Below are 25,674 nucleotides of genomic sequence, written 5' to 3' on the forward strand. Positions count from 1 at the left end.
ATTGAGAGTGGAACAGGTAGGAGACAAGAGTAACTTACAGACAATCACCGACAAGGAAGACCAGACTCGACAAGGAATAAATACACTGAAATGCCAAGACTAAACCAGACACAGGTGGGAGCAATAATCAAGCAGAAGGGAAACACGGTACAGGGGCATGACAGACAACAGGGAAAACATGGAAACAGGGCGGAACTAGGGAAAGGAAAACAGACGTGACACTTTTATAATAGTGTTTGTTTTGTTTTTTTCTTAATTGTAAGATTTGGCAATATAAATAGAAGAAATTAAGTATTAATTTATTTTTACTCTTTAAATGTCCATCATAGTTGCTTTCAACAGTCATACATATTGTGACCCCTGCAATGATTACACCTCCCTGGACCAACCCTGGAGAGCCAATACTGCACCTGGGTTGGGAGTTTGTGATGTCAACTTCAACTGGAATGGCTGGTACCGCCTGCTGTACAATGGGATGGACATCCGTATGGCAGAGAGCTGTGTTGATGTCTACAGATGTGGTACTTACTACCCTCTGTGGCTCAATGGTCGTCATCCTCAGGTAGAGGATGGAGTGGTCACCCGCCAGGTCTGTGCAAATGCAGGATATGACTGCTGCTTCTACAAGTCCAACCCAATTCGTGTTAAAGCATGTCCAGGCAATTACTATGTGTACGAGATTGTCCGTCCAATGACCTGCAACATGGCCTACTGTACAGGTATGATGTTTATTGTTCATTTGAGTGGTTTTACATGGGCAGTGAAACACATGTTTACAGTAAAGGTTTGAGATGTATTGCTTATTTTTTTGTTTTTAATGATTTTATATTGATAAGGAGATTTTGTCGTGATTTCTGTATTCACCAATTTTTTTTCAGATGCCGGAACCATTACTTCAATTCATGTGGCTACAAACGTGTCCACTCAAGCTCATCTCAACACAACTACGAGTAAGTTGCCATCAAAATTTATTTTGCCATCTATAATAAATCAAACAATTTGTCAATTGTTTACATTGTAACAACACACAATGTATTTTTTTATGTATCCTCTTAAAATCATGGTTTAATAGACAACTGTATAGGCAGGTAAGACATAGACATAGTTATATTACCATTATCACAATAAAAGGTCAAATTTGAATTTTAAGTTATATGTAATGACTATTTATGCAGCAACCAGTCCAGTCAGCTCCACATTTGATCCCTGCTACAACTACAATGTTCTTGATGACACCTGGAGAAATACGTACAGTTACTATGGAAATGGCTACTACAATTTGGGCCAGTCTGGATACTACAGTAGTCATGACGACACCACTATTGAATGGGATGGCTGGTATCGGCTGTATCTACAGGGAGCAGATGCAAAGATTTCTGAGTGGTGTGTGGACTCCATGACATCTGGTGGATACACCCCACTGATACTTGGTGGTTCACATCCCCTTATTAAGGATGGAATTGTGACCAGAGAAATATATGGGACCACCAACTACTACTACTGGTGGTGGTACTGGGGATATGGGTGGTATGGTTACCAGTGTAATTACTACAAGTCCTACCCCATCCAGGTGAAAGCCTGTCCAGGACATTACTACGTCTATAAACTGGTCAAGCCAGATCTATCAATTCCTCTGCCAAGCTACACTACAGGTATGTCTTTTTAAAACTTTTTTGTTTTGGACACTTTTGTATAATGTCTGTTAGTACTACATGTATTTTATATACAATACAGGTGTATTACATGCCCTACTGGTGTATTAAATACCATGGTATATTACATACTCTACATGTGTATTACATACACAAGTATTTTACATACAATACAGGTATATTACATACACAACAGGTATATTACATACACTACACATATGTTACATGCACTACAGGTGTATTACATACACTACAGGTATGTTACACTAGAGGTGTGTTACACTACAGGTGTATTATATACACTACAGGTGTATTACATACACTGCAGATGTATTAGATACACTACAGGTGTATTACGTGCACTACTTGCATATTACACACACTACAGATATAGTACATACACTACAGGTATATTATATACACTACATGTATATTGCATAAACTACAGGTGTATTACATTCACTACAGGTGTATGACATGCACTACAGGTATCTTACATACACTAAAGGTGTATTACGTACACTACATGCTTATAACATACACTGCAGGTATATTACACACACTACATGTGTGTGACATACTACAGGTATATTTCATACAATACAGGTGTATTACATACCCAGGTATATTACATACACTAAAGGTGTATTATATGAACGGATATATATCATACACTACATGTATATTACATACACAGGTATATTACATACAGTACAGGTGCATTACATACACTACAGCTGTATAACATATGCTACATATATAGTACATACACTACAGGTGTATTACATGCACTACAGGTATATTATATGCACTATAGGTATCATACACTACAGGTGTATTACATACACTACAGGTGTATTACATACACTACAGATATGTTACATACACTACTTGTGTTACATATACTACAGTATATTACATACACTACAGATATATCACATACACTACAGGCATATTCCATACACTACAGGTGTATTACATACACTACAAGTATGTTACACTACAGGTATATTACATACACGACAGGTATGTTACATACACTACATGTGTGTTACATATACTACAGTATATTACATACTAGGGGTGTATTCAACTAAGTATTTTCATAGTCGAATCTGATTCGTCAGCTTTTCCCTTCAGTAGACTATTAGTCGAATCAGGTTTATTTTTATTTTTTTTATTTAGTCCACCTTAAACGGGATCCCGTTCTCATTCAGGACTTTTTTCCTATTCAAAGTAAAAACCTAAAACACTCAGATAAATGAATAAACACGGTAGGTTGGCTTTATTCAGCTTTTATTTATTTACTTATACATTTTTTTATGATACGTTAGAGAACATTAAACGTCAGTGCGCATTGTGCATATCGAACTGTCAGACAGGCACTGTGCAAAATGTCAAAAATATTTTAAATAAAATTTGCCTGCCTGAAAATATTAAAAAATTGCCACACAACAGCAAAAAAATACAAAGAAAGGTTCAAGTAACAGGGTTTAAAAGCAAACAACAACAAAAAATGTTTATAGGCCTACTTGCCGAGACGCACCGCGACGAGACGAGACGACTGAAACGACAAACATTTTTTTTCGCCTTACGCATTTTAAATGGTATGTCATGTTGGTTGTTGTCGTGCGAAATGAAAACAAAGACATTTCATGTAACAACTAATGCTTAGCTGCATCCTTGGGCACCCCCATGCAGTTAGAATGGTACATTCGACTATGACGTTCATAGTTGACTAGGGGGTATAGTCGACTATAGTCGAATCAGCGACTATTGCAAGTCACCCCTATTACATACACTACAGGTATATTACATACACTACAGGTATTTTACATTCACTACAGGTGTATTAAAACACTACAGGTATAGTACATACACTACAGTTACATGCACTTCAGCTGTGTTACATACACTACAGGTTTGTTGCATGCACTACAGGTGCATTACATACACTAGAGGTATGTTACATACACTACTGGTTTATTACACACATTACAAGTGTATTACATACATTATAGGTGTATTCCATATACTAGAGGTGTGTTACATACACTACAGTTAAATTACATACACTACAGGTATGTTACACTACAGTTGTGTTACATACACTACAGGTATATTACAGATACCACAGGTGTGTTAAATACACTGCAAGTGTATTACATGCACTACAGGTATGTTACACTACAGTTATATTACAGACACTACAGGTGTATTACATACACTACAGGTATAGTACATACAGTACAGTTATATTACATACAATACAGGTTTATTGCACACACTACATGCATATTACATACATTATATGTGTATTCCATACAGTACAGGTGTGTTACACTACAGTTATATTACATACTCTACAGGTATGTTACACTATAGGTGTTTTACACTGCAGGTATATTACATACACTACAAGTATATTACATACACTACAGGTGTATTACATACACTACAGTTAGGTTACAGGTATACACTGCAGGTGTATTACATACACTACATGAATATTTTATACACTACAGATATAGTACATACACTACAGGTATATTACATAAACTACAGGTGTATTACATTCACTAGAGGTGTATTACATACACCTGGTGTATGACATACACAATGTGCATATACCATACACTACAGTTATTTTACATACACTCACTACAGGTGTATTACATACACTACCGCTATATCACATACACTACATGTGTGTTACATATACTACAGGTATAGTACATACACTACAGATGTATTATATGCACTCCAGGTGTGTTACTCTACAGGTGTATTACATACAATACAGGTTTATTACACACACTACAGGTGTATTGCTCACAATACAGGTATATTACATGCACTACAATTGTATTACATACACTATGGGTATGTTATACTACAGTTGTGTTACATACACTACAGGTATATAACATACACTACAGGTATGTTACAGTATAGGTATGTTACAGTATAGGTACGTTATATACACTACAGGTGTATTAAATACACTGCAAGTGTATTACATACACTACAGGTATGTTACATGCACTACAAGTGTGCTACCTTCACTACAGGTGTATTACATACACTACAGGTATATTAAATACACTACAGGTATGTTACATACACTACAAGTGTGCTACCTTCACTACAGGTGTATTACATACACTACAGGTATATTAAATACACTACAGGTATGTTACATACACTACAAGTGTGCTACCTTCACTACAGGTGTATTACATACACTACAGGTATATTAAATACACTACAGGTATGTTACATACACTACAAGTGTGCTACCTTCACTACAGGTGTATTACATACACTACAGGTATATTAAATACACTACAGGTGTGTTACATGCACTACAGCTGTATTACTTGTATTACTTTACCTGCACTTGAATCATTTAAAATAATAGTATCTTTATAAATGAGTGAAGGAGAATACAGCCTTAGAAATGAGCTGTCACGTATGGCCGCGCCCCCTCCCTCAGCTGTCACTCCGGATTCCCTCGTGTCCGTGTTCCTTGTCTGTTTGTCCCGCCTTGCTCGTTGTCTCCGTGATTCCCTTGTTTATTGCCACGCCCCTGTGCCATTGTCTTCACCTGTCCATAGTTTAGTGTTATGTATATATCCCTGTGAATCCCCAATCTAGTTATCCGTGATTTTGTTCGTTCTATCGCCTGTGCTTTCCCGTTGTTGTTTTGATCCCACTCGTAAGTTTGCTCTGTGTTCCGTGTTCTCCGTTGTGTTTAAGTTCATTCTCGTAATGCCCGTTTACCTTACCTGTTCTGGCTGCCCTCCCGGTCTGACCCACGCCTGTCCATTAGACCATGATTTCGGTATTCCCTTTAATAAATCTCGCTCCTCTCAGCGTTTGTGTCCGCCTCCTCGCTCCGCAGCGCGAGCTGCGTTACATGAGCTTTTCCAAAGCTAAACATTTTTGTTTTGTTTATCCATGACAGTCGCCTTAACCAGACCATCTCATGACCCCTGCAACAACTACGTATCCCTGGACCAACCCTGGAGAGCCAATACTGCACCTGGTTTGGGAGTTTGTGATGTCTACTTCAACTGGAACGGCTGGTACCACCTGCTGTACAATGGGATGGACATCCGTATGGCAGAGAGCTGTGTTGATGTTAACAGTTGTGGTTCTTACTACCCTCTGTGGCTCAATGGTCCTCATCCTCAGTTAGAGGATGGAGTGGTCACCCGCCAGGTCTGTGCTAATGCAGGATCTGACTGCTGCTTCTACAAGTCCAACCCAATTCGTGTTAAAGCATGTCCAGGCAATTTCTATGTGTATGAGATTGTCCGTCCAGTGTCCTGCAACATGGCTTACTGTACAGGTATGATGTTTATTGTTCATTTGAGTTGTTTTACATGGGTAATGAGACACATGTTTACTGTACCGGTATGATATGTGTTATGATGTGTTTAATGATGTGTGTTATGATGTGTTTTATGTATTTTATGATGTGTGTTATGATGTGTTTTTTGGATTTACACAGTTTCTGGTTCTACAGGCTTTATCATGTTGTCATCTGAATTTTCACATTGTCTTTTTTTCAGACGCCAGCACCATAACTACAAATCCTGTCTCTGCAGCCATATCCAGTTCAAGTGAACTAAACACAACCACATGTACGCTACTGTAATAAATTACTTGTCTGGATAATTTATGCAACATACACAGATGAACTTATGTATATTCTTCATTGATTATTTTGTTTTGCAGTTTCTAAAATGTATTGATTTTTGGGATTATGTTTGCAAAATAGACAAAGTCTTACATATTGTGCAGTCAGGCATATAAACATATAAATGGCATATAAGGCATATAAACTATAAATCTTAAATACAGCTCATTGTGTTTCATGAAAACCAATATAATCCACTAAATTGCAAAAAAATAAATAAAAATCACTAAATTGCCTTGATCATTACACTTACTGGCAGATTAACTAGGTTCCCTTACTGTTCCGTTCTATAGTATTTTACATACATTTACCCCATCTATTGGCATGCATTGATATTCTGATTCTTCTATAGAATATGTAAGTTAGCTGATCTTTATAAATATTTCCAGATTTTATTTTTTAAATCAGTCCTCTTCACATTGTAATATCACTACACACATCCTCATGTGTTCATTAAAACAATGGTTATACTGACCCTGCATTTACATATGTAGTAATATTATGGCCAATGTCACAATAAACAATCCTAATTTAATTCTAAATCCTGATTAATGATTAATTCTAAATCCTGATTAATGTTTCGACAGCACCCAGTTCTACCGGCTCTACTGGTGACCCCTGTTACAACTACAATGTATTTGATGACGTCTGGAGAACCACATACAGTTACTATGGTTATGACTACTATAGTTACGGATTCTCCAATTACTTCAGCAGTCATGATGACACCACTGTTGAATGGGATGGCTGGTATCGGCTGTACCTACAGGGAGAAGATGCACAGATTTCTGAGTGGTGTGTGGGACCAATGTCATCTGGTGGATACACCCCACTGATACTTGGTGGTTCACATCCCCTTATTGAGGACGGAATTGTGACCAGAGAAATATATGGGTCCAATACCTACTACTACTATTGGTACTGGGATTATGGGTGGGATAATAACCAGTGTAGATATTACACATCCTACCCCATCCAGGTGAAAGCCTGTCCAGAACATTACTACGTCTACAAACTGGTCAAGCCAAATGTTTCAATTCCTCTGCCGACATACACTACAGGTATATTACATACACTACAGGTGTATTACATACACTACAGGTATATTACATACACTACTGATGTATTACATTCACTACCGGTATATTGCATTTTCTACTGGTGTATTACATACACTACAGGTATATTAAACACTACAGGTGTATTATATTCACTACAGGTATATTACATACACTACAGGTATATTGCATAAACTACAGGTATATTATACACTACAGGTATATTACATACACTACAGATGTCTTACATACAGTACAGGTACATTACATACACATCAGGTGTATTACATACACTACAGGTATATTACATACACATCAGGTATATTACATAAACTACAGGTATATTTCATACACTACAGGTGTATTACATATAGAGGTGTCAATTCCAGGTTCATAGATTAAAAGTCCTCACCAGGATTTTGCTCAGGCTTCCTGGATTGTGTTGATTCCACTAATTTTACCTGGATTGCTAATTAGAAAATCTAGCAAGCTTGAGCAAAATCCTTGTGAGGACTTTTAATCTCGGAACCTGGAATTGACACCACTAATTACATACACTACAGGTATATTACATACATTACAGGTACAGGCTTTTCATGGTAAATACAAGAAATCAAGTAGTAATGCAGTTTTTACTCTTTAAATGTTGCTTTAAAATTGCTTTTCACAGTTGCTTTCAACAGTCATACATCTTATGACCCCTGCAATGACTACACCTCCCTGGACCAACCCTGGAGAGCCAGTACTGCACCTGGTTTGGGCATTTGTGATGTTGACTTCAACTGGAACGGCTGGTACCGCCTGCTGTACAATGGGATGGACATCCGTATGGCAGAGAGCTGTGTTGATGTCTACAGATGTGGTTCTTACTACACTCTGTGGCTCAATGGTCCTCATCCTCAGGTAGAGGATGGAGTGGTCACCCGCCAGGTCTGTGCTAATGCAGGATCTGACTGCTGCTTCTACAAGTCCAACCCAATTAATGTTAAAGCATGTTCAGGCAATTACTATGTGTACCAGATTGTCAAGCCAATGACCTGCAACATGGCCTACTGTACAGGTATTTACACTGTTTTTTATCCACAATAACCATTATCATTTCAAATCTGTCCTAAGTGAAAGAAGCCAGTGTAGTTAAAGCAACATGAGCTGTTCATGTATTCTAAATCTTTAGCGTTTCTTTGGCTTTTCAGCTTTTCTCCTCTGTTCTCTCTTCAGACATCAACACCACATCTGCAGTTCTTGAACCCTCCAATGCAGAATCTAAAGAGGCCCTGCGTAAGTTGGTGTTTGGTCCTGTGTGTGCACACACCTGTAGTGACACAGAGTCTCCTTGCTCATTCACACCCAACATATGTATATTTTAAACTGATAATGCTAAAGGAAAATGTCTAATGTCTAAAAAGAGAATATACACACTCTGTTAAAATTGCAGCATTAATTGAACATCAGAAACTGGTGTCATTTAAATTTGATTATTTATGTTTTCATATGTTTGTAGATTTTGGTACTTAATGTTGTGCTTCCAGATCTTGTCATTTTGTTTAATGATTTGGATACAAAATAACCCTATACTTACTTTGCAAATAGCATTTTCTTCTATTAGAAATGTTTAAATAGTGCCTTTCATCAACCCAACAGTCCTGCTTCTTATGAACCTTGCAATGATTGTCATAAGGAAACACTTTACAATAAGTAATTTGGATTTGAAATAAGACACTTAAATAAGTGTTAAGCAGTTGCAGAGGGACTGAGACCAAGAGGTCCATATTTTGGGTTCAGTGGTGCTGAGGGATCTGTGCCCACGGTTGAACATCAGGGCAGTAAGGGGTTGTAACGTATGAACCAGGCAGAGATCCAAATGTGGAATAATGCTGCATTTATTGAACATGCAACAAGCGCCAGTGTCAGGGTTGGACCCAGACGCGTTCCTCCTGCCGCCACCGGGGGGAGCTCGCGAGCTAGACCCGGAGGCAATCGAGCGCGATAGGCTACAGCTGTTTGCAGCCTATTTAGAGAGAGCAACTTTAGCAGCCCTTTGCTGAAGTTGTTTGTTGCCTACGCTCTCACAGCTCAAGCCATCTTTCTCTCTCTCTTAGCTCCTACGTTTTCCTTCGCCTGTTTTTTCGTTTCCCAGTGAGTGTTCTCAGTCGTTCTCCCTCTCCTGAGTTTGTATTGCCCGTGTCTCCCGTTTCCTCTGATTCTATGTTGGTTTGTCTGCCAGTGTTCTGGCTGACAGACCGACGGGTACTCTGGTAGAAGTTCTAGGACTTGTGCCTGAACTTCACTTCTCCTCCCTCGTCTCTTGTTTGCCTTTTGACACGTTGAGCTGTACTCCGTGTGTTTTTCGTTTTTCCCCGTTTTTCTCAGCTACGACGCGTTGATTGATACACGCGTTTTTGTTTACTTACCTCGTTATTATTTTATACGCCGAGATTCCTCCGTATCGTTTAGTTATTGCCCTTTGGTTATTTGTTTTAGTTTTCCCACAATCGCGGAGGTTTCTGTTTGCTGCTTTTGGTTTTATTGTTTTGGGTTTGCGCTTGAGTCCTACACACCGCAAAACCAGCGTGACACCGCCATGTTCGGGGGTGACAAGTTACAGCCAGAGGCGAGTAGCAACAAATATAAACAACGGCACTGAACACCGGAGTGTTCTGAGGGATGTTGGGCCTGTCCGGGGTCATGCCGGGAGGTACAGGAGGGCTAGAGTAGGGGTTCTACAAGGGAAGCAGAAGTCGTAAGGTGTACGATTAACTATTTGTAGTGAGGTGTGTTGCTCCTGAAAGGGGTCCAGAGCTGGAAGAAGGGTGGGATTTAAATGCTATGATTGGGTCTGTGGGATTGGGGTGATATAAATTTTCAGATGACAGCAAAAGAACCCAAAAATTAGACAAATAAGAAAAGGAGGCAGCAACAAAAGCTCATTACAGATTTAAATGGAAATGGAAAATTAACACAAATGGCACACAGTCACACCTGCACACAGTCACACCTCTGCACACAGCCACACCTCTGCACACAGCCACACCTCTGCACACAGCCACACCTCTGCACACAGCCACACCTGCACACAGCCACACCTGCACATAGCCACACCTGCACATAGCCACACCCCTGCACATAGCCACACCCCTGCACATAGCCACACCCCTGCACATAGCCACACACCTGCACATAGCCACACACCTGCACATAGCCACACACCTGCACACAGTCACACCTCTGCACACAGCCACACCTGCACATAGCCACATTTGCATATAGCCACACCTGCACATAATCACACCTTTAGTGAACAGACTTTGTGAGGCGCCAGTTGTGTCACTTCATACAGTGAAGTGGAGAAAATAGGGGGAGTGGCAAATACAATTTGACATCTCATTAGACTATTAGACAGTAGTTTATGTTACCTTAGTTCATGTACTGTACAAACATTTTATATTTACACTTTTGGACACCTAATGTTTTGTTATGAGCTGTAGTCTGTTATACAATTTAACATGGTTGTTCTTCTACAGCATCCAGTGAAGATGATGTCACATTTGACCCTTGCCACTACTATGACGTCATTGATGACTACTGGAGGAACGAAAACGAACTATACAGTTACTACCGTGGTCATGATGACACCCTAGTTGAGTGGGAGGGCTGGTATCGGCTGTTCCTCCAGGGGAAGAGCGCTCAGTTGTCTGAGTGGTGTGTGAGCTACATGACATGTGGTGGCTACACTGCACTTGTACTTGGTGGATCTCATCCACGACTAGAGGATGGAATTGTGACCAGAGAAATCTACAGCTACTCTAATGGCCAGTGCAACACAATGTCCAGGTCCAACCCAATCCAAGTGAAAGCCTGTCCAGGAAATTACTATATCTACAAACTTGTCAAGCCAGATATATCAATTCCAATGCCCACATATTGTGCAGGTACAGTAATGTAATTACTTATGTCAAATAAATCTTAAGTAGATTCCAATAACTGCAGTGTACTGTAGTAATAGATGTAGCGGTATTTCATATTTTCTATTTTTTAAATATATGTAATGTAAACAATATTTTAAAAAATCATTTCCAGAGAATGCAGTACTAAAAAATAACTACAACTGCAACATCCAGACATGCTTGTAAGGCCCCTTTGTTTTGTGTGTTCCCACCAGTGAGCTTTACATACCCAAGCAATGACCCCTGTTATAACTACAATGTGTTGGACCAGCCGTGGAGATCCACAAACAACGCAGAACATAACAACTACTACTACTACTCCTGGTGGTGGTGGTGGTCTTGGTGTGACAAATATACCAGCTGGAATGGCTGGTACCCGCCTGCACTATGATGGAAATGATATCCAGATGCCAGACTCCTGTGTTAACCAGGGCATGTGTGGCACAGACATCCCTCTCTGGCTCAACGGTTCTCGCCCACAACTGCAAGACGGAGTGGTCGTTCAGCAAGTGTGTGGCAGCGGGAACGGTGACTGCTGTTATTACAAATCTTTCCCCATCCAAGTGAAAGCATGTCCTGGAAACTACTACGTATACGAGCTTGTGAGCCCAGTCACCTGTAATTCAGCCTACTGTATTGGTAAGTAATCTGCTTTCTCCACCATCTACCACAATGTGATTGTGAGCTGTGGTTTGGGTGGGAGTCAGAGATTTTTCAGTTAAATTTTTTACTATGACAAATGTATCAATGTTTATGTAAATAATGAGCTACATGTAGTATTTATCATGTGCAGCTGTGGGTAGATCCAATGCGTGTAGCTGTTGTTAGCAATGTGTTTTAAAAGACTGTTTAAAGACTCATGCTAAAAGTCTTCAAATGCTAAGACAAAGCTAATGCTAATGCTTACTAATGCTAAGATCATTGGTGCTTATGCTAAAAAAACAAACAAATGTGTTGATAGTACATGTAACACAGTAAGATTGTATTATTTATATTCTGATATATAATACATTTTCCTATATTAAACTGCCTTCATTGCAGATGTTAACACGATTTCACGAGCTGACAATTACAGTGGCACTACAGAACCAACCTCAGTGGTCACCACTCCCCCTACTGGTAAACCGCTCACATATTCTTGTTTTTTTTTTGTTTGTTTTTTGTCTATTGTGATTTTTACCTCAATCTAAATTTGTCCTCCGCATGTACCCATCTGTGCAGTTAACACACACACTAGTGATTACTAGAGGGCTGTGGTGCACACACACATACACCAGGGTTGCCAACTCTCACGCATTGAGCGTGAGACACACGCATTTGACCGTTTTCACACGCTCTCACGCCACACTTCCGATATCTCACGCTGAAAAAAAATATCCAGTTTATTTACCTCAGATCCACATATATGATTCAATACGTTACTAGTTCGCTAGCTCTGGCGCCATCCACCGGCAATATAACACTTAATCTGTGTCCATTTTACGTCCCCCCCCCCCCCCCCCCCCCCCCCACGCTCAACACCTTTCGTTCGCCACCCCCCCCTCCCCCTCCGCTCAACAAATATCACTCGCCACCCGCTCCAGGTTAAAATCTCACTCCAAGCGAATGTCAAAAGTTGGCAACCCTGCATACACACACACACTAGTGATTACTAGAGGGCTGTGGTGCACACACACAAACACACACTAGTGATTACTAGAGGGCTGTGGTGCACACACACATACACACACACACACACTAGTGATTACTAGAAGGCTGTGGTGCACACACACACATACACACACACACACTAGTGATTACTAGAGGGCTGTGGTGCACACACACATACACACATACACACACACACTAGTGATTACTAAGGGCTGTGGTGCACACATTTACATTTACGTTTACGGCATTTAGCAGACACTCTTATCCAGAGCGACTTACAAAGTGCTACGTAGTTGCTTGGAATCTCCAAGGTAGTATAGATAGTCCTGAACACAAGGTACTCTAAACTGGAAAAACCACTAGACTAGAAAGTCATATGATACCTAACAATTATGCCAAGTCATTATTATACCTGAATATACACATCACCTGAGAAAAAAGACAGTAAGCAATTCCTATAACCAAATTATGCACAATACCTGAGAAAAAACAGTAAGCAATACCTGTAACAAACACCTGAGGAAAGAGACGATAAAGCACAATAGACGAAGCATAATTACGTAAAGTGCACTTGAAAGAGGTGGGTTTTCAGTCGGCGTCTGAAGACAGCAAGTGTCTCTGATGTTCGGACACACAAGGGAAGTTCATTCCACCACCTTGGAGCCAGAACAGAGAAAAGTCTGGATGGTGGGCAGAGCGGTGGGCAGCCCTAGCCCAGTGCCCGGGGAGCAGTTGGGGTTAGGTGCCTTGCTCAAGGGCACCTCAGTCATGGCCTCAGGCCTGGGAATCGAACCCACGGCCCTCCGGTCACATGACCGGTTTCCTATCCACCAGACCATGACTGCTCCAACTGAACCTCACATAATTTTTATAGTGTTACAAACAATTACAAATATATTATATTATATTTATTTATTTATTATGCATTGTTTTTGAACAATGTGAATAATCTCTTGCTCTTCTGGTGTTGATATTGATGAAGGTAGAGACATTTGTAAGTAGGGAGTTACTCCATTTTCATGCAGATGTTTCGGTGAACTGTTCCTATGCACCATAAACACAGCTGTCACGTCCAGCCCCTCCCTCCTCCCTGGTCCCGCCTAGTCTTCCCGTTACCATGGTTTCCCCTCTGTTTGTCACGCCCCTGTCTTCAGTGTTCGCAGCTGTGTCTCGTTCTCTCCCCTGTCTCAGAGTATATGATCCCCTTGGTGTTTCTCTCCTGTGTCGGTCATTGTGTGTATATGAGTTCCCCCTTGCCTGAATCGTGATTCCACGGCCTTCCGTGCGTCAGGTTCTTGTTTACTGTCTTCTTCCCCTTTTCCGTTGTGGTTATGTTTTCGCCTCTTTGCCATACCTCCCGCTTCGCGTAGTCTGTCTTGGTTTTAGTCTAGGTTGCAATATTAATTTCCTGTGTTGTTTTTTGTCATGGTTTCTCGTTAGTCTGGATGTTATATGTTCCTCTGTTGTCTGTTTTTCGTCTAGTCTCTTTGTATTACGTTAATCGCATCTCCCCTTATGTTAGGTTTCTCCCTTTTACATTTAGGTAGCGTGCGTTATGTTTGAATTCCCCAGTGAGTTAAACCTGCCATTTTGTTTTGTTAACTTTTTTGATTGTACTCGCCCTTCGTTGTGTAGTGTAGTTCTGTTCAGTGTTCTATGTTTCTGCTTAGTGTTTTGCTGGTGTTTTAGTAATAAATATTCCTCACTGTGACGGGCAGGGTGAGCGAAAATAAATGGAAGCGATTACGCCGAGTCTCAGGGAAAAAGGATTGTTTAATGTAGAAAGTGCGCAAACCAAAAACCCGTGACCTGATCCGAATTAAGGATATAATAACCAGCAGTCAACTGGTACAAAGACAAGACATATATAGACAAACAAACGACCCTCAGGTGAGACGGATCACGGGCTCCGCCCACCCGAGGGACAAACACAACGCCATGATTGACAGGACATCTGCCGCTGTGAACGGGGGCGACCAGTAGGGGGCCCGCCGTACCGTGACACTCACTTTGCGTTTGCGTCACTCCTGTCTCTTGCAATCGTTACAACTGAATCTGTACCCATCTGCAGTACATACAGTATTAAACAAAACTTTTGTGGATATGGGAGGAAATTCATTTAATTTAAAAATGACCGTACACATAAATCACTTTGGAAGTCTTATTTGTAATTTTATATCTTTTTGAATTGTCAACATTTGAATTGTAATTTTCCCTTATTGTGATTTGATAATAGTATACTTAAGTAGGAACCCCAGTGTATTAGAAACACCACAGTATTAGGAACAACACTGTATTAGGAACGTTACTGTATTACAAACAATACTGTATTAGAAACTAACACCACTGTATTAGAAACACCACAGTATTAGAATTCCCTTGCAGGTGTTCAGTCTTTCACCGATAAATCACACATGCAACACTGGGATTAGCGGATTAACCGTCATGTAGTCCTTGAGCAGTGTTGAGTTTCTACTCACGATATTCTGCACACCAGTGTTAAAGAGTACTGGTGAACAGACATCGTTTGACTGGCAGGCTGTTCTACACAGCACTGATGTGGCTGTTGCATTGACATTAGTTAAATGTTGCTAGGCTGTTAAATGCTGCTTACACATTTAGACTATATGCTTTATACATGTGATACCTTTAGCATTCATACCTTTCTAATCCAATATGACTGGAGAAATAGGCTATTCCCTTACATTAATATTTGAAAATAAATTAATCTGCAATGCCAATAAATGTGTTTCTCTACAAACATTTTTTTTTGTAATATATACATGTACTGTTGAGCTAAAATATAGTATTAAGGAGTTTTGTTGCTGCCCTGTAATTTTCTCTCTTCATTTTTGTAGTGTTTTTATAATTTTTTATACAGTAAAAATGTTAACACATTTCATCACAAAAATTCATTTGAAAATATTTTTGATTACAGGTGACATTACAACAATCCCAACAAATATTCCATTTACCACACCAGCATTCACCCCTGTGGTCACTGCTAATGCCACTAATGGTAAAACGCTCACACTTCGTATGTCCTTGGATTATGTCATTTTACAAATACATAAAAATGACCTTAATATTTACCTTACTAGTTACCTCAGTAAACACTTATGTTACATCAAAAGACAAGTAGCTGGTGGCTATAGGTTAATGTTGAACTGTTGAACTCACTAGTCATGCTTATGTACACATGTCATTTAGAGCTAATTCCATCTGATGTGTTTAGGTCCAGATATGTGTACATACGCATGACTAGTGAGTTTAGGTCCAGTTAGGTTTTCTAATGAAGCAGTGTGTGTGGTAATGTAGACTACACATCAGGACACACTGGAAACATTTGTCAGTACTTTGATAACAATCTTTGCCAATAGCTGCATATTTGGTTTTATGGAATCCAACTGTTAAGTGACAGTGTGCCCTCTTATCCAGTGAGCAAACAAATTCTACATTTAGCTATGACCAAAGCTTGTAATCAGTTCTTCAGGGCTGATGAACTCAGCTAGATCTAGATCAGAGTTTGTCTTTCTGACAGCAGATAGTGTTCAGTTGAGACTGTTTCCATGACATGCTGGGTGTGTGGGTGGCTACCCATCATTCAGGTATAATAAAAGTGTGGTGTGATTGCTATTACACTAAAATAAAATAAAATTACATACTCTTAAAAGGGTACATACTGCTCAAGAAACATCTTACAACCTTTTTAACCTTCCAAGTTGTTATGTTTTTATAACAGTAACTGTTGAGTTCCCGAGAGTCGACCCCTGTGAGACCTTCAATGAGCTGGACGAAACCTGGAGAGCCACGAACAACACAAACCTTTACCAAGTTTATTTCCCTTGGGGCCAAAGTCCATGGTGTGACACCTTTACCAACTGGAATGGCTGGTATCGGCTTCTCTATAATGGAGCAGATGTTCAGATGTCAGATTCTTGTGTTACTGAAGGAAAGTGTGGCACATATATCCCTCTGTGGCTCAACGGTTCTCACCCTCAAGTTCAAGACGAGGCGGTCACACGGCAAGTGTGTGCGAGCTGGAACGGCAGCTGCTGTTTTCACGAATCCTCCATACAAGTGAAGGCTTGTCTGGGAGGTTATTACGTTTATCAATTTGTTGCACCGACCATCTGTTTTTCAGCGTACTGTACCGGTAAATATTTTACCATAACACAATCACCTTAGTTTTTTTTCAAAGAAAGACCAATATATCAAAGAAGTAGTTTAAATAAATCTGAGAATGTCTGATTTTACAGATTTTGGTACCAGTACACCACCTACCACCCCAGAAACACCAACTACCACTCCAGAAACAAATACCACTCCAGAAATAACAGCAATTATACAGCCGACCACCATGTCAACCGCTTCTATTAATGGTAAACTACAGACATTTCCGCTGAGTAAATATTTGATGCTGTAATGATCTGCGCGACACAGAACATGGAGGCGGACACAAATGCTGAGAAGAGCGAGATTTATTACAGGGAATTCCATAATCGAGGTCGTAGTCACAGGCAAGGGTCATAACAGGCAAGCCATCCAGGTTTGACAAATACAGGGGCATTGTAACAGACAGAACGGAACAGAGCAGGGTACACGGAACAGAGCAGGGTACACGGAACAGAGCAGGGTACACGGAACAGAGCAGGGTACACGGAACAGAGAGCAAATCAGGGATAAGCAAAAACTGCAACAGAACACCAAACCACCATCGAACATGAAACCACGAGAGAACAAATAACCAGCAAGGGGCAAGGGAAACACAGGGACTATAAGTACATGGATTAACAAGACACAGCTGAGGACGATAACGACACGGGTGTGGCAGACAGACGGAAACCAGGGCAACAGACAAGCTGGGTGGGATAAACGGGCAAGGAACAACACAGACACTAGGAACAGAGACACCAGAGTGACAGCGAAGAGAGGGGGGCGTAGCCCTACGTGTGTCATGTGGTCCAGCCCCCCCCTGTCAGTCTTGTCTTTTGTTTTGCCCTCTGTGTGTTTGAGGGTCTTTTATTTTGACACTTCCTAGTTGTTTCTGTTTTCACATCCCTGCCGAGTTCCCTGCCCCTCGTTATCACCTTCAGGTGTGTCTTGTTGTGTCCCTTGTTTAGTCGATGTATTTAAGTCCTGTGTTTGTGGTTTATTGTAGATCGTAAGTCAAACGTTGTATGTTGTCAGTTGAAAGATTATGTCTATGGTCTAGTCGTGAGTAGTGGTTTTTGTTCTGTTTGTAAATGCTCTCTGTGTCTTTTTGTGTTAACTTTCATGTTCAGCTTTGGTCTTTGTATGAGTTCTGCTCTTTTGTGTTAGTCTGTGATATTAAACCTCCTATATCTGCATCTGCGTCCCACCTGCCCTGCCAGTTCGTTACAACGTGACAGATGCTTTGTAAATCATCCAAATCATTGCCTGCCCGTCTTTTGAAAATCCAATATTTGAAATGTGGAAACACATATATAACGTGTTTTTAAAAAGCAATATGGAGGAGACATTTGTTCAGCATTTCCATTTTTCTGAATATGACTACAAATTGTTATAAATAGCAATGGAAATATTTGACAAAAGATGGTAGTACAATTATATTCTCACATCTCAGCAACTAAAACAGTGAAAAATGCCCTTTTTTATCTGTTTAAAGTTTTCTTCTTTTCTGTCTTTTGCAAAAGTGGAGCCCAGTGCCACATGCTCTGCTTCAGGGGACCCCCACTACACCTCTTTTGACGGGAGCACATTTGACTTCCAGGGCACTTGTCGATACATTCTGGCAACTGTATGCAATGACACTCAAGGACTACCGTATTTCCATGTCTCAGCTAGAAATGAACCATGGAATAGACTCCCAGTTTCCATCACTGTTGACGTTTACGTCATTGTCTCAGGATACATGGTACACATGTCACGTAACATGCATGGTGCTGTCAAGGTAAGGAGGAAGTATAGGTAGTAGCTTGAACTATTGTACCTTAAACAATAAAAAAAAAAATTGCCAAAGGGAGACATTTTTTAAAAAGCAATTATTATGTGATGAAAGCCCTGTTATACTTCAAGGAATTTATTAAAGACAAGATCGACTTTTGTCTTCATCAGGTTGATAATGAGACCAGGAACCTTCCTGTCCTGCTCGACTCTGGCCGAGTGTCCATTTACTCCAGTGGAATGAACACTTTCATTACGACTGACTTTGGCCTTAGTGTGAGTTACGACGGCTCTTGGGTGGCACGGATCACTGTCCCAGGAAATTACAGTGGAACCACGTGTGGTCTGTGTGGTAACTACAACGGTCAGACGAGTGACGACTTCCTCACAAGCTCAGGTGCACTGGAGACTTCAGCTTCCCAGTTTGGAGCCAGCTGGAGAGTTGAGAATGACACAGTGTGCAGTGATGGGTGTGGAGACTCATGTTCATCATGCCCAGACCAAACTAGGGCACAAACTCAGTGTGAGATCATCAGGGACAGACAGGGTCCCTTCAGCTTCTGCCAAGCCTACGTGGACCCTCAAGCCTACTTCAATGACTGTGTATTTGATGTTTGCCTGTCTGGGTACAGTAACGATGTACTGTGCCGTTCCATCCAGACCTATGTCAGTGCCTGTCATTCTGCCAATGCAACGGTCAATCCCTGGAGACAGAACTCCACCTGCCGTAAGTCACTTGAAACAAACCCATTTCAAATGGTTAGTTGTCCTCACAGTATGGGAGAGATTATACTCATATAATGGAAATACATCTACTATTGCTCAGTAGAGAGATATATCACATTGCACAACCTACTTCTTTGTCTTACTTTGTCAGGCATGGATTGTCCTGTGAACAGTCACTATGAGCTGTGTGGCACAGACTGTGGGCACACCTGTGCCAGCAGCACTGAGGCTGTGTGTGAGAGGACGTGTTCAGAGGGCTGTTTCTGTGATGAAGGCTTCATGAGGAGTGGAGGTCTCTGTGTATCAGTGGACCAGTGCGGTTGCCTCTACGATGGATTCTACTTTCATGTACGTTCTTACATTTTGCAATGAATGTTGTGCAGTTGAGGTACAATCATAAATTTATACTAAAAGATCATTTGTGTGCTTTGATAGATCTTTGATGGAACTAATTGCAGTGTCTTTTTCTTGCAGCTAGGTGAGCAGTTCTGGACTCCAGAATGTTCCCAGCACTGTGAGTGTTCTGCTACCAATGAGCTGAGCTGCGTCTCCACCTCCTGCTCTCCTTCTGAGGAGTGTGCAGTCAGGAATGGGCAGCGTGGTTGCTACAGTCAAATGTCCTCCACCCAAATGCCCACCAGCATATCCACCACTACTATTAATGGTAAACTACAAACATTTCCACTGAGTAAATGTTTGATGTTTTGTAAATTGTCCAAATCATTGCCTGCCCGTCTTTTGTAAATCCAATATTTGAAATGTGGAAACACATCTATAATGTGTTTTAAAAAAGCAATTCGGAGCAGACATTTGTTCAGCATTTCCATTTTTCTGAATATGACTACAAATTGCTATAAATAGCAATGGAAATATTTGACAAAAGATGGTAGTACAATTATATTCTCACATCTCAGCAACTAAAACAGTGAAAAATGCCCTTTTTATTTATCTGTTTGAAGTTTTCTTCTTTTCTGTGTTTTTGCAAAAGTGGACCCCTCCAAGAAGCTGTCACAGCCCAGTGCCACGTGCTCTGCTTCAGGGGACCCCCACTACACCTCTTTTGACGGGAGCACATTTGACTTCCAGGGCACTTGTCGATACATTCTGGCAACTGTATGCAATGATACTCAAGGACTACCATATTTCCATGTCTCAGCTAGAAATGAACCATGGAATAAACTCCCAGTTTCCATCACTGTTGACGTTTACGTCATTGTCTCAGGATACATGGTACACATGTCACGTAACATGCATGGTGCTGTCAAGGTAAGGAGGAAGTATAGGTAGTAGCTTGAACTATTGTACCTTAAACAATAAAAAAAAAAATTGCCAAAGGGAGACATTTTTTAAAAAGCAATTATTATGTGATGAAAGCCCTGTTATACTTCAAGGAATTTATTAAAGACAAGATCGACTTTTGTCTTCATCAGGTTGATAATGAGACCAGGAACCTTCCTGTCCTGCTCGACTCTGGCCGAGTGTCCATTTACTCCAGTGGAATGAACACTTTCATTATGACTGACTTTGGCCTTAGTGTGAGTTACGACGGCTCTTGGGTGGCACGGATCACTGTCCCAGGAAATTACAGTGGAACCACGTGTGGTCTGTGTGGTAACTACAACGGTCAGACGAGTGACGACTTCCTCACAAGCTCAGGTGCACTGGAGACTTCAGCTTCCCAGTTTGGAGCCAGCTGGAGAGTTGAGAAAGACACAGTGTGCAGTGATGGGTGTGGAGACTCATGCTCATCATGCCCAGACCAAACTAGGGCACAAACTCAGTGTGAGATCATCAGGGACAGACAGGGTCCCTTCAGCTTCTGCCAAGCCTACGTGGACCCTCAAGCCTACTTCAATGACTGCGTATTTGATGTTTGCCTGTCTGGGTACAGTAACGATGTACTGTGCCGTTCCATCCAGACCTATGTCAGTGCCTGCCATTCTGCCAATGCAACGGTCTATCCCTGGAGACAGAACTCCACCTGCCGTAAGTCACTTGAAACAAACCCATTTCAAATGGTTTGTTGTCCTCACAGTATGGGAGAGGTTATACTCATATAATGGAAATACATCTACTATTGCTCAGTAGAGAGATATATCACATTGCACGACCTACTTCTTTGTCTTACTTTGTCAGGCATGGATTGTCCTGTGAACAGTCACTATGAGCTGTGTGGCACAGACTGTGGGCACACCTGTGCCAGCAGCACTGATGCTGTGTGTGAGAGGACGTGTTCAGAGGGCTGTTTCTGTGATGAAGGCTTCATGAGGAGTGGAGGTCTCTGTGTATCAGTGGACCAGTGCGGTTGCCTCTACGATGGATTCTACTTTCATGTACGTTCTTACATTTTGCAATGAATGTTGTGCAGTTGAGGTACAATCATAAATTTATACTAAAAGATCATTTGTGTGCTTTGATAGATCTTTGATGGAACTAATTGCAGTGTCTTTTTCTTGCAGCTAGGTGAGCAGTTCTGGACTCCAGAATGTTCCCAGCACTGTGAGTGTTCTGCTACCAATGAGCTGAGCTGCGTCTCCACCTCCTGCTCTCCTTCTGAGGAGTGTGCAGTCAGGAATGGGCAGCGTGGTTGCTACAGTCAAATGTCCTCCACCCAAATGCCCACCACCATATCCACCACTACTATTAATGGTAAACTACAAACATTTCCACTGAGTAAATGTTTGATCCTTTGTAAATCATCCAAATCATTGCCTGCCCGTCTTTTGAAAATCCAATATTTGAAATGTGGAAACACCTCTATAATGTGTTTTAAAAAAGCAATTCGGAGCAGACATTTGTTCAGCATTTCCATTTTTCTGAATATGACTACAAATTGCTATAAATAGCAATGGAAATATTTGACAAAAGATGGTAGTACAATTATATTCTCACATCTCAGCAACTAAAACAGTGAAAAATGCCCTTTTTATTTATCTGTTTGAAGTTTTCTTCTTTTCTGTGTTTTTGCAAAAGTGGACCCCTCCAAGAAGCTGTCACAGCCCAGTGCCACGTGCTCTGCTTCAGGGGACCCCCACTACACCTCTTTTGACGGGAGCACATTTGACTTCCAGGGCACTTGTCGATACATTCTGGCAACTGTATGCAATGATACTCAAGGACTACCATATTTCCATGTCTCAGCTAGAAATGAACCATGGAATAAACTCCCAGTTTCCATCACTGTTGACGTTTACGTCATTGTCTCAGGATACATGGTACACATGTCACGTAACATGCATGGTGCTGTCAAGGTAAGGAGGAAGTATAGGTAGTAGCTTGAACTATTGTACCTTAAACAATAGAAAAAAAATTGCCAAAGGGAGACATTTTTTAAAAAGCAACTATTATGTGATGAAAGCCCTGTTATACTTCAAGGAATTTATTAAAGACAAGATCGACTTTTGTCTTCATCAGGTTGATAATGAGACCAGGAACCTTCCTGTCCTGCTCGACTCTGGCCGAGTGTCCATTTACTCCAGTGGAATGAACACTTTCATTACGACTGACTTTGGCCTTAGTGTGAGTTACGACGGCTCTTGGGTGGCACGGATCACTGTCCCAGGAAATTACAGTGGAACCACGTGTGGTCTGTGTGGTAACTACAACGGTCAGACGAGTGACGACTTCCTCACAAGCTCAGGTGCACTGGAGACTTCAGCTTCCCAGTTTGGAGCCAGCTGGAGAGTTGAGAATGACACAGTGTGCAGTGATGGGTGTGGAGACTCATGTTCATCATGCCAAGACCAAACTAGGGCACAAACTCAGTGTGAGATCATCAGGGACAGACAGGGTCCCTTCAGCTTCTGCCAAGCCTACGTGGACCCTCAAGCCTACTTCAATGACTGCGTATTTGATGTTTGCCTGTCTGGGTACAGTAACGATGTACTGTGCCGTTCCATCCAGACCTATGTCAGTGCCTGTCATTCTGCCAATGCAACGGTCTATCCCTGGAGACAGAACTCCACCTGCCGTAAGTCACTTGAAACAAACCCATTTCAAATGGTTTGTTGTCCTCACAGTATGGGAGAGGTTATACTCATATAATGGAAATACATCTACTATTGCTCAGTAGAGAGATATATCACATTGCACGACCTACTTCTTTGTCTTACTTTGTCAGGCATGGATTGTCCTGTGAACAGTCACTATGAGCTGTGTGGCACAGACTGTGGGCACACCTGTGCCAGCAGCACTGATGCTGTGTGTGAGAGGACGTGTTCAGAGGGCTGTTTCTGTGATGAAGGCTTCATGAGGAGTGGAGGTCTCTGTGTATCAGTGGACCAGTGCGGCTGCCTCTACGATGGATTCTACTTTCATGTACGTTCTTATATTTTGCAATGAATGTTGTGCAGTTGAGGTACAATCATAAATTTATACTAAAAGATCATTTGTGTGCTTTGATAGATCTTTGATGGAACTAATTGCAGTGTCTTTTTCTTGCAGCTAGGTGAGCAGTTCTGGACTCCAGAATGTTCCCAGCACTGTGAGTGTTCTGCTACCAATGAGCTGAGCTGCGTCTCCACCTCCTGCTCTCCTTCTGAGGAGTGTGCAGTCAGGAATGGGCAGCGTGGTTGCTACAGTCAAATGTCCTCCACCCAAATGCCCACCACCATATCCACCACTACTATTAATGGTAAACTACAAACATTTCCACTGAGTAAATGTTTGATCCTTTGTAAATCATCCAAATCATTGCCTGCCCGTCTTTTGAAAATCCAATATTTGAAATGTGGAAACACCTCTATAATGTGTTTTAAAAAAGCAATTCGGAGCAGACATTTGTTCAGCATTTCCATTTTTCTGAATATGACTACAAATTGCTATAAATAGCAATGGAAATATTTGACAAAAGATGGTAGTACAATTATATTCTCACATCTCAGCAACTAAAACAGTGAAAAATGCCCTTTTTATTTATCTGTTTGAAGTTTTCTTCTTTTCTGTGTTTTTGCAAAAGTGGACCCCTCCAAGAAGCTGTCACAGCCCAGTGCCACGTGCTCTGCTTCAGGGGACCCCCACTACACCTCTTTTGACGGGAGCACATTTGACTTCCAGGGCACTTGTCGATACATTCTGGCAACTGTATGCAATGATACTCAAGGACTACCATATTTCCATGTCTCAGCTAGAAATGAACCATGGAATAAACTCCCAGTTTCCATCACTGTTGACGTTTACGTCATTGTCTCAGGATACATGGTACACATGTCACGTAACATGCATGGTGCTGTCAAGGTAAGGAGGAAGTATAGGTAGTAGCTTGAACTATTGTACATTAAACAATAAAAAAAAAATTGCCAAAGGGAGACATTTTTTAAAAAGCAACTATTATGTGATGAAAGCCCTGTTATACTTCAAGGAATTTATTAAAGACAAGATTGACTTTTGTCTTCATCAGGTTGATAATGAGACCAGGAACCTTCCTGTCCTGCTCGACTCTGGCCGAGTGTCCATTTACTCCAGTGGAATGAACACTTTCATTACGACTGACTTTGGCCTTAGTGTGAGTTACGACGGCTCTTGGGTGGCACGGATCACTGTCCCAGGAAATTACAGTGGAACCACGTGTGGTCTGTGTGGTAACTACAACGGTCAGACGAGTGACGACTTCCTCACAAGCTCAGGTGCACTGGAGACTTCAGCTTCCCAGTTTGGAGCCAGCTGGAGAGTCGAGAATGACACAGTGTGCAGTGATGGGTGTGGAGACTCATGTTCATCATGCCCAGACCAAACTAGGGCACAAACTCAGTGTGAGATCATCAGGGACAGACAGGGTCCCTTCAGCTTCTGCCAAGCCTACGTGGACCCTCAAGCCTACTTCAATGACTGCGTATTTGATGTTTGCCTGTCTGGGTACAGTAACGATGTACTGTGCCGTTCCATCCAGACCTATGTCAGTGCCTGTCATTCTGCCAATGCAACGGTCTATCCCTGGAGACAGAACTCCACCTGCCGTAAGTCACTTGAAACAAACCCATTTCAAATGGTTAGTTGTCCTCACAGTATGGGAG

The 25,674-nt window shown here is 41.3% G+C and overlaps 2 protein-coding genes across 2 annotated transcripts in view; both read left to right on the forward strand.

Moving 5' to 3' along the window:
• Positions 1 to 316: 316 nt before the first annotated feature.
• Positions 317 to 5,491, forward strand: LOC143516408 (uncharacterized). Its single transcript, XM_077007957.1, has 4 exons — positions 317 to 719; positions 879 to 950; positions 1,176 to 1,652; positions 5,412 to 5,491. Exons 1-4 carry the CDS (start codon positions 317 to 319, stop codon positions 5,489 to 5,491), a joined length of 1,032 nt encoding a protein of 343 aa, XP_076864072.1.
• Positions 5,492 to 5,727: 236 nt separating this feature from the next.
• The window catches only part of LOC143517688 (IgGFc-binding protein-like), a 34,059-nt gene continuing 14,112 nt past the window's right edge, over positions 5,728 to 25,674 (forward strand). The window contains 26 exon segments of the mRNA XM_077010430.1: positions 5,728 to 6,006; positions 6,230 to 6,301; positions 6,945 to 7,418; positions 8,086 to 8,475; positions 8,634 to 8,693; positions 10,937 to 11,344; positions 11,575 to 11,735; positions 11,737 to 11,998; positions 12,401 to 12,478; positions 15,948 to 16,028; positions 16,752 to 17,165; positions 17,269 to 17,391; positions 18,688 to 18,944; positions 19,109 to 19,664; positions 19,815 to 20,011; positions 20,138 to 20,327; positions 20,652 to 20,929; positions 21,094 to 21,649; positions 21,800 to 21,996; positions 22,123 to 22,312; positions 22,637 to 22,914; positions 23,078 to 23,633; positions 23,784 to 23,980; positions 24,107 to 24,296; positions 24,621 to 24,898; positions 25,062 to 25,617. Coding sequence (XP_076866545.1) covers positions 5,763 to 6,006; positions 6,230 to 6,301; positions 6,945 to 7,418; positions 8,086 to 8,475; positions 8,634 to 8,693; positions 10,937 to 11,344; positions 11,575 to 11,735; positions 11,737 to 11,998; positions 12,401 to 12,478; positions 15,948 to 16,028; positions 16,752 to 17,165; positions 17,269 to 17,391; positions 18,688 to 18,944; positions 19,109 to 19,664; positions 19,815 to 20,011; positions 20,138 to 20,327; positions 20,652 to 20,929; positions 21,094 to 21,649; positions 21,800 to 21,996; positions 22,123 to 22,312; positions 22,637 to 22,914; positions 23,078 to 23,633; positions 23,784 to 23,980; positions 24,107 to 24,296; positions 24,621 to 24,898; positions 25,062 to 25,617 — 7,243 coding nt within the window. The 5' untranslated portion in view covers positions 5,728 to 5,762.

This window comes from Brachyhypopomus gauderio, chromosome 6 (assembly GCF_052324685.1).
Source record: "Brachyhypopomus gauderio isolate BG-103 chromosome 6, BGAUD_0.2, whole genome shotgun sequence".
NCBI classification, from domain to species: domain Eukaryota; kingdom Metazoa; phylum Chordata; class Actinopteri; order Gymnotiformes; family Hypopomidae; genus Brachyhypopomus; species Brachyhypopomus gauderio.

Bases quoted from the DNA above. Each gene is read 5' to 3' on its own strand.
- LOC143516408 (XM_077007957.1), top strand. From the start codon at position 317: ATGTCCATCATAGTTGCTTTCAACAGTCATACATATTGTGACCCCTGC. The intron at 951-1,175 runs GTAAGTTGCCAT...CTATTTATGCAG, and splicing joins TCATCTCAACACAACTACGA to CAACCAGTCCAGTCAGCTCC. The intron at 1,653-5,411 runs GTATGTCTTTTT...GTTGTGTTTAAG, and splicing joins TCTGCCAAGCTACACTACAG to TTCATTCTCGTAATGCCCGT.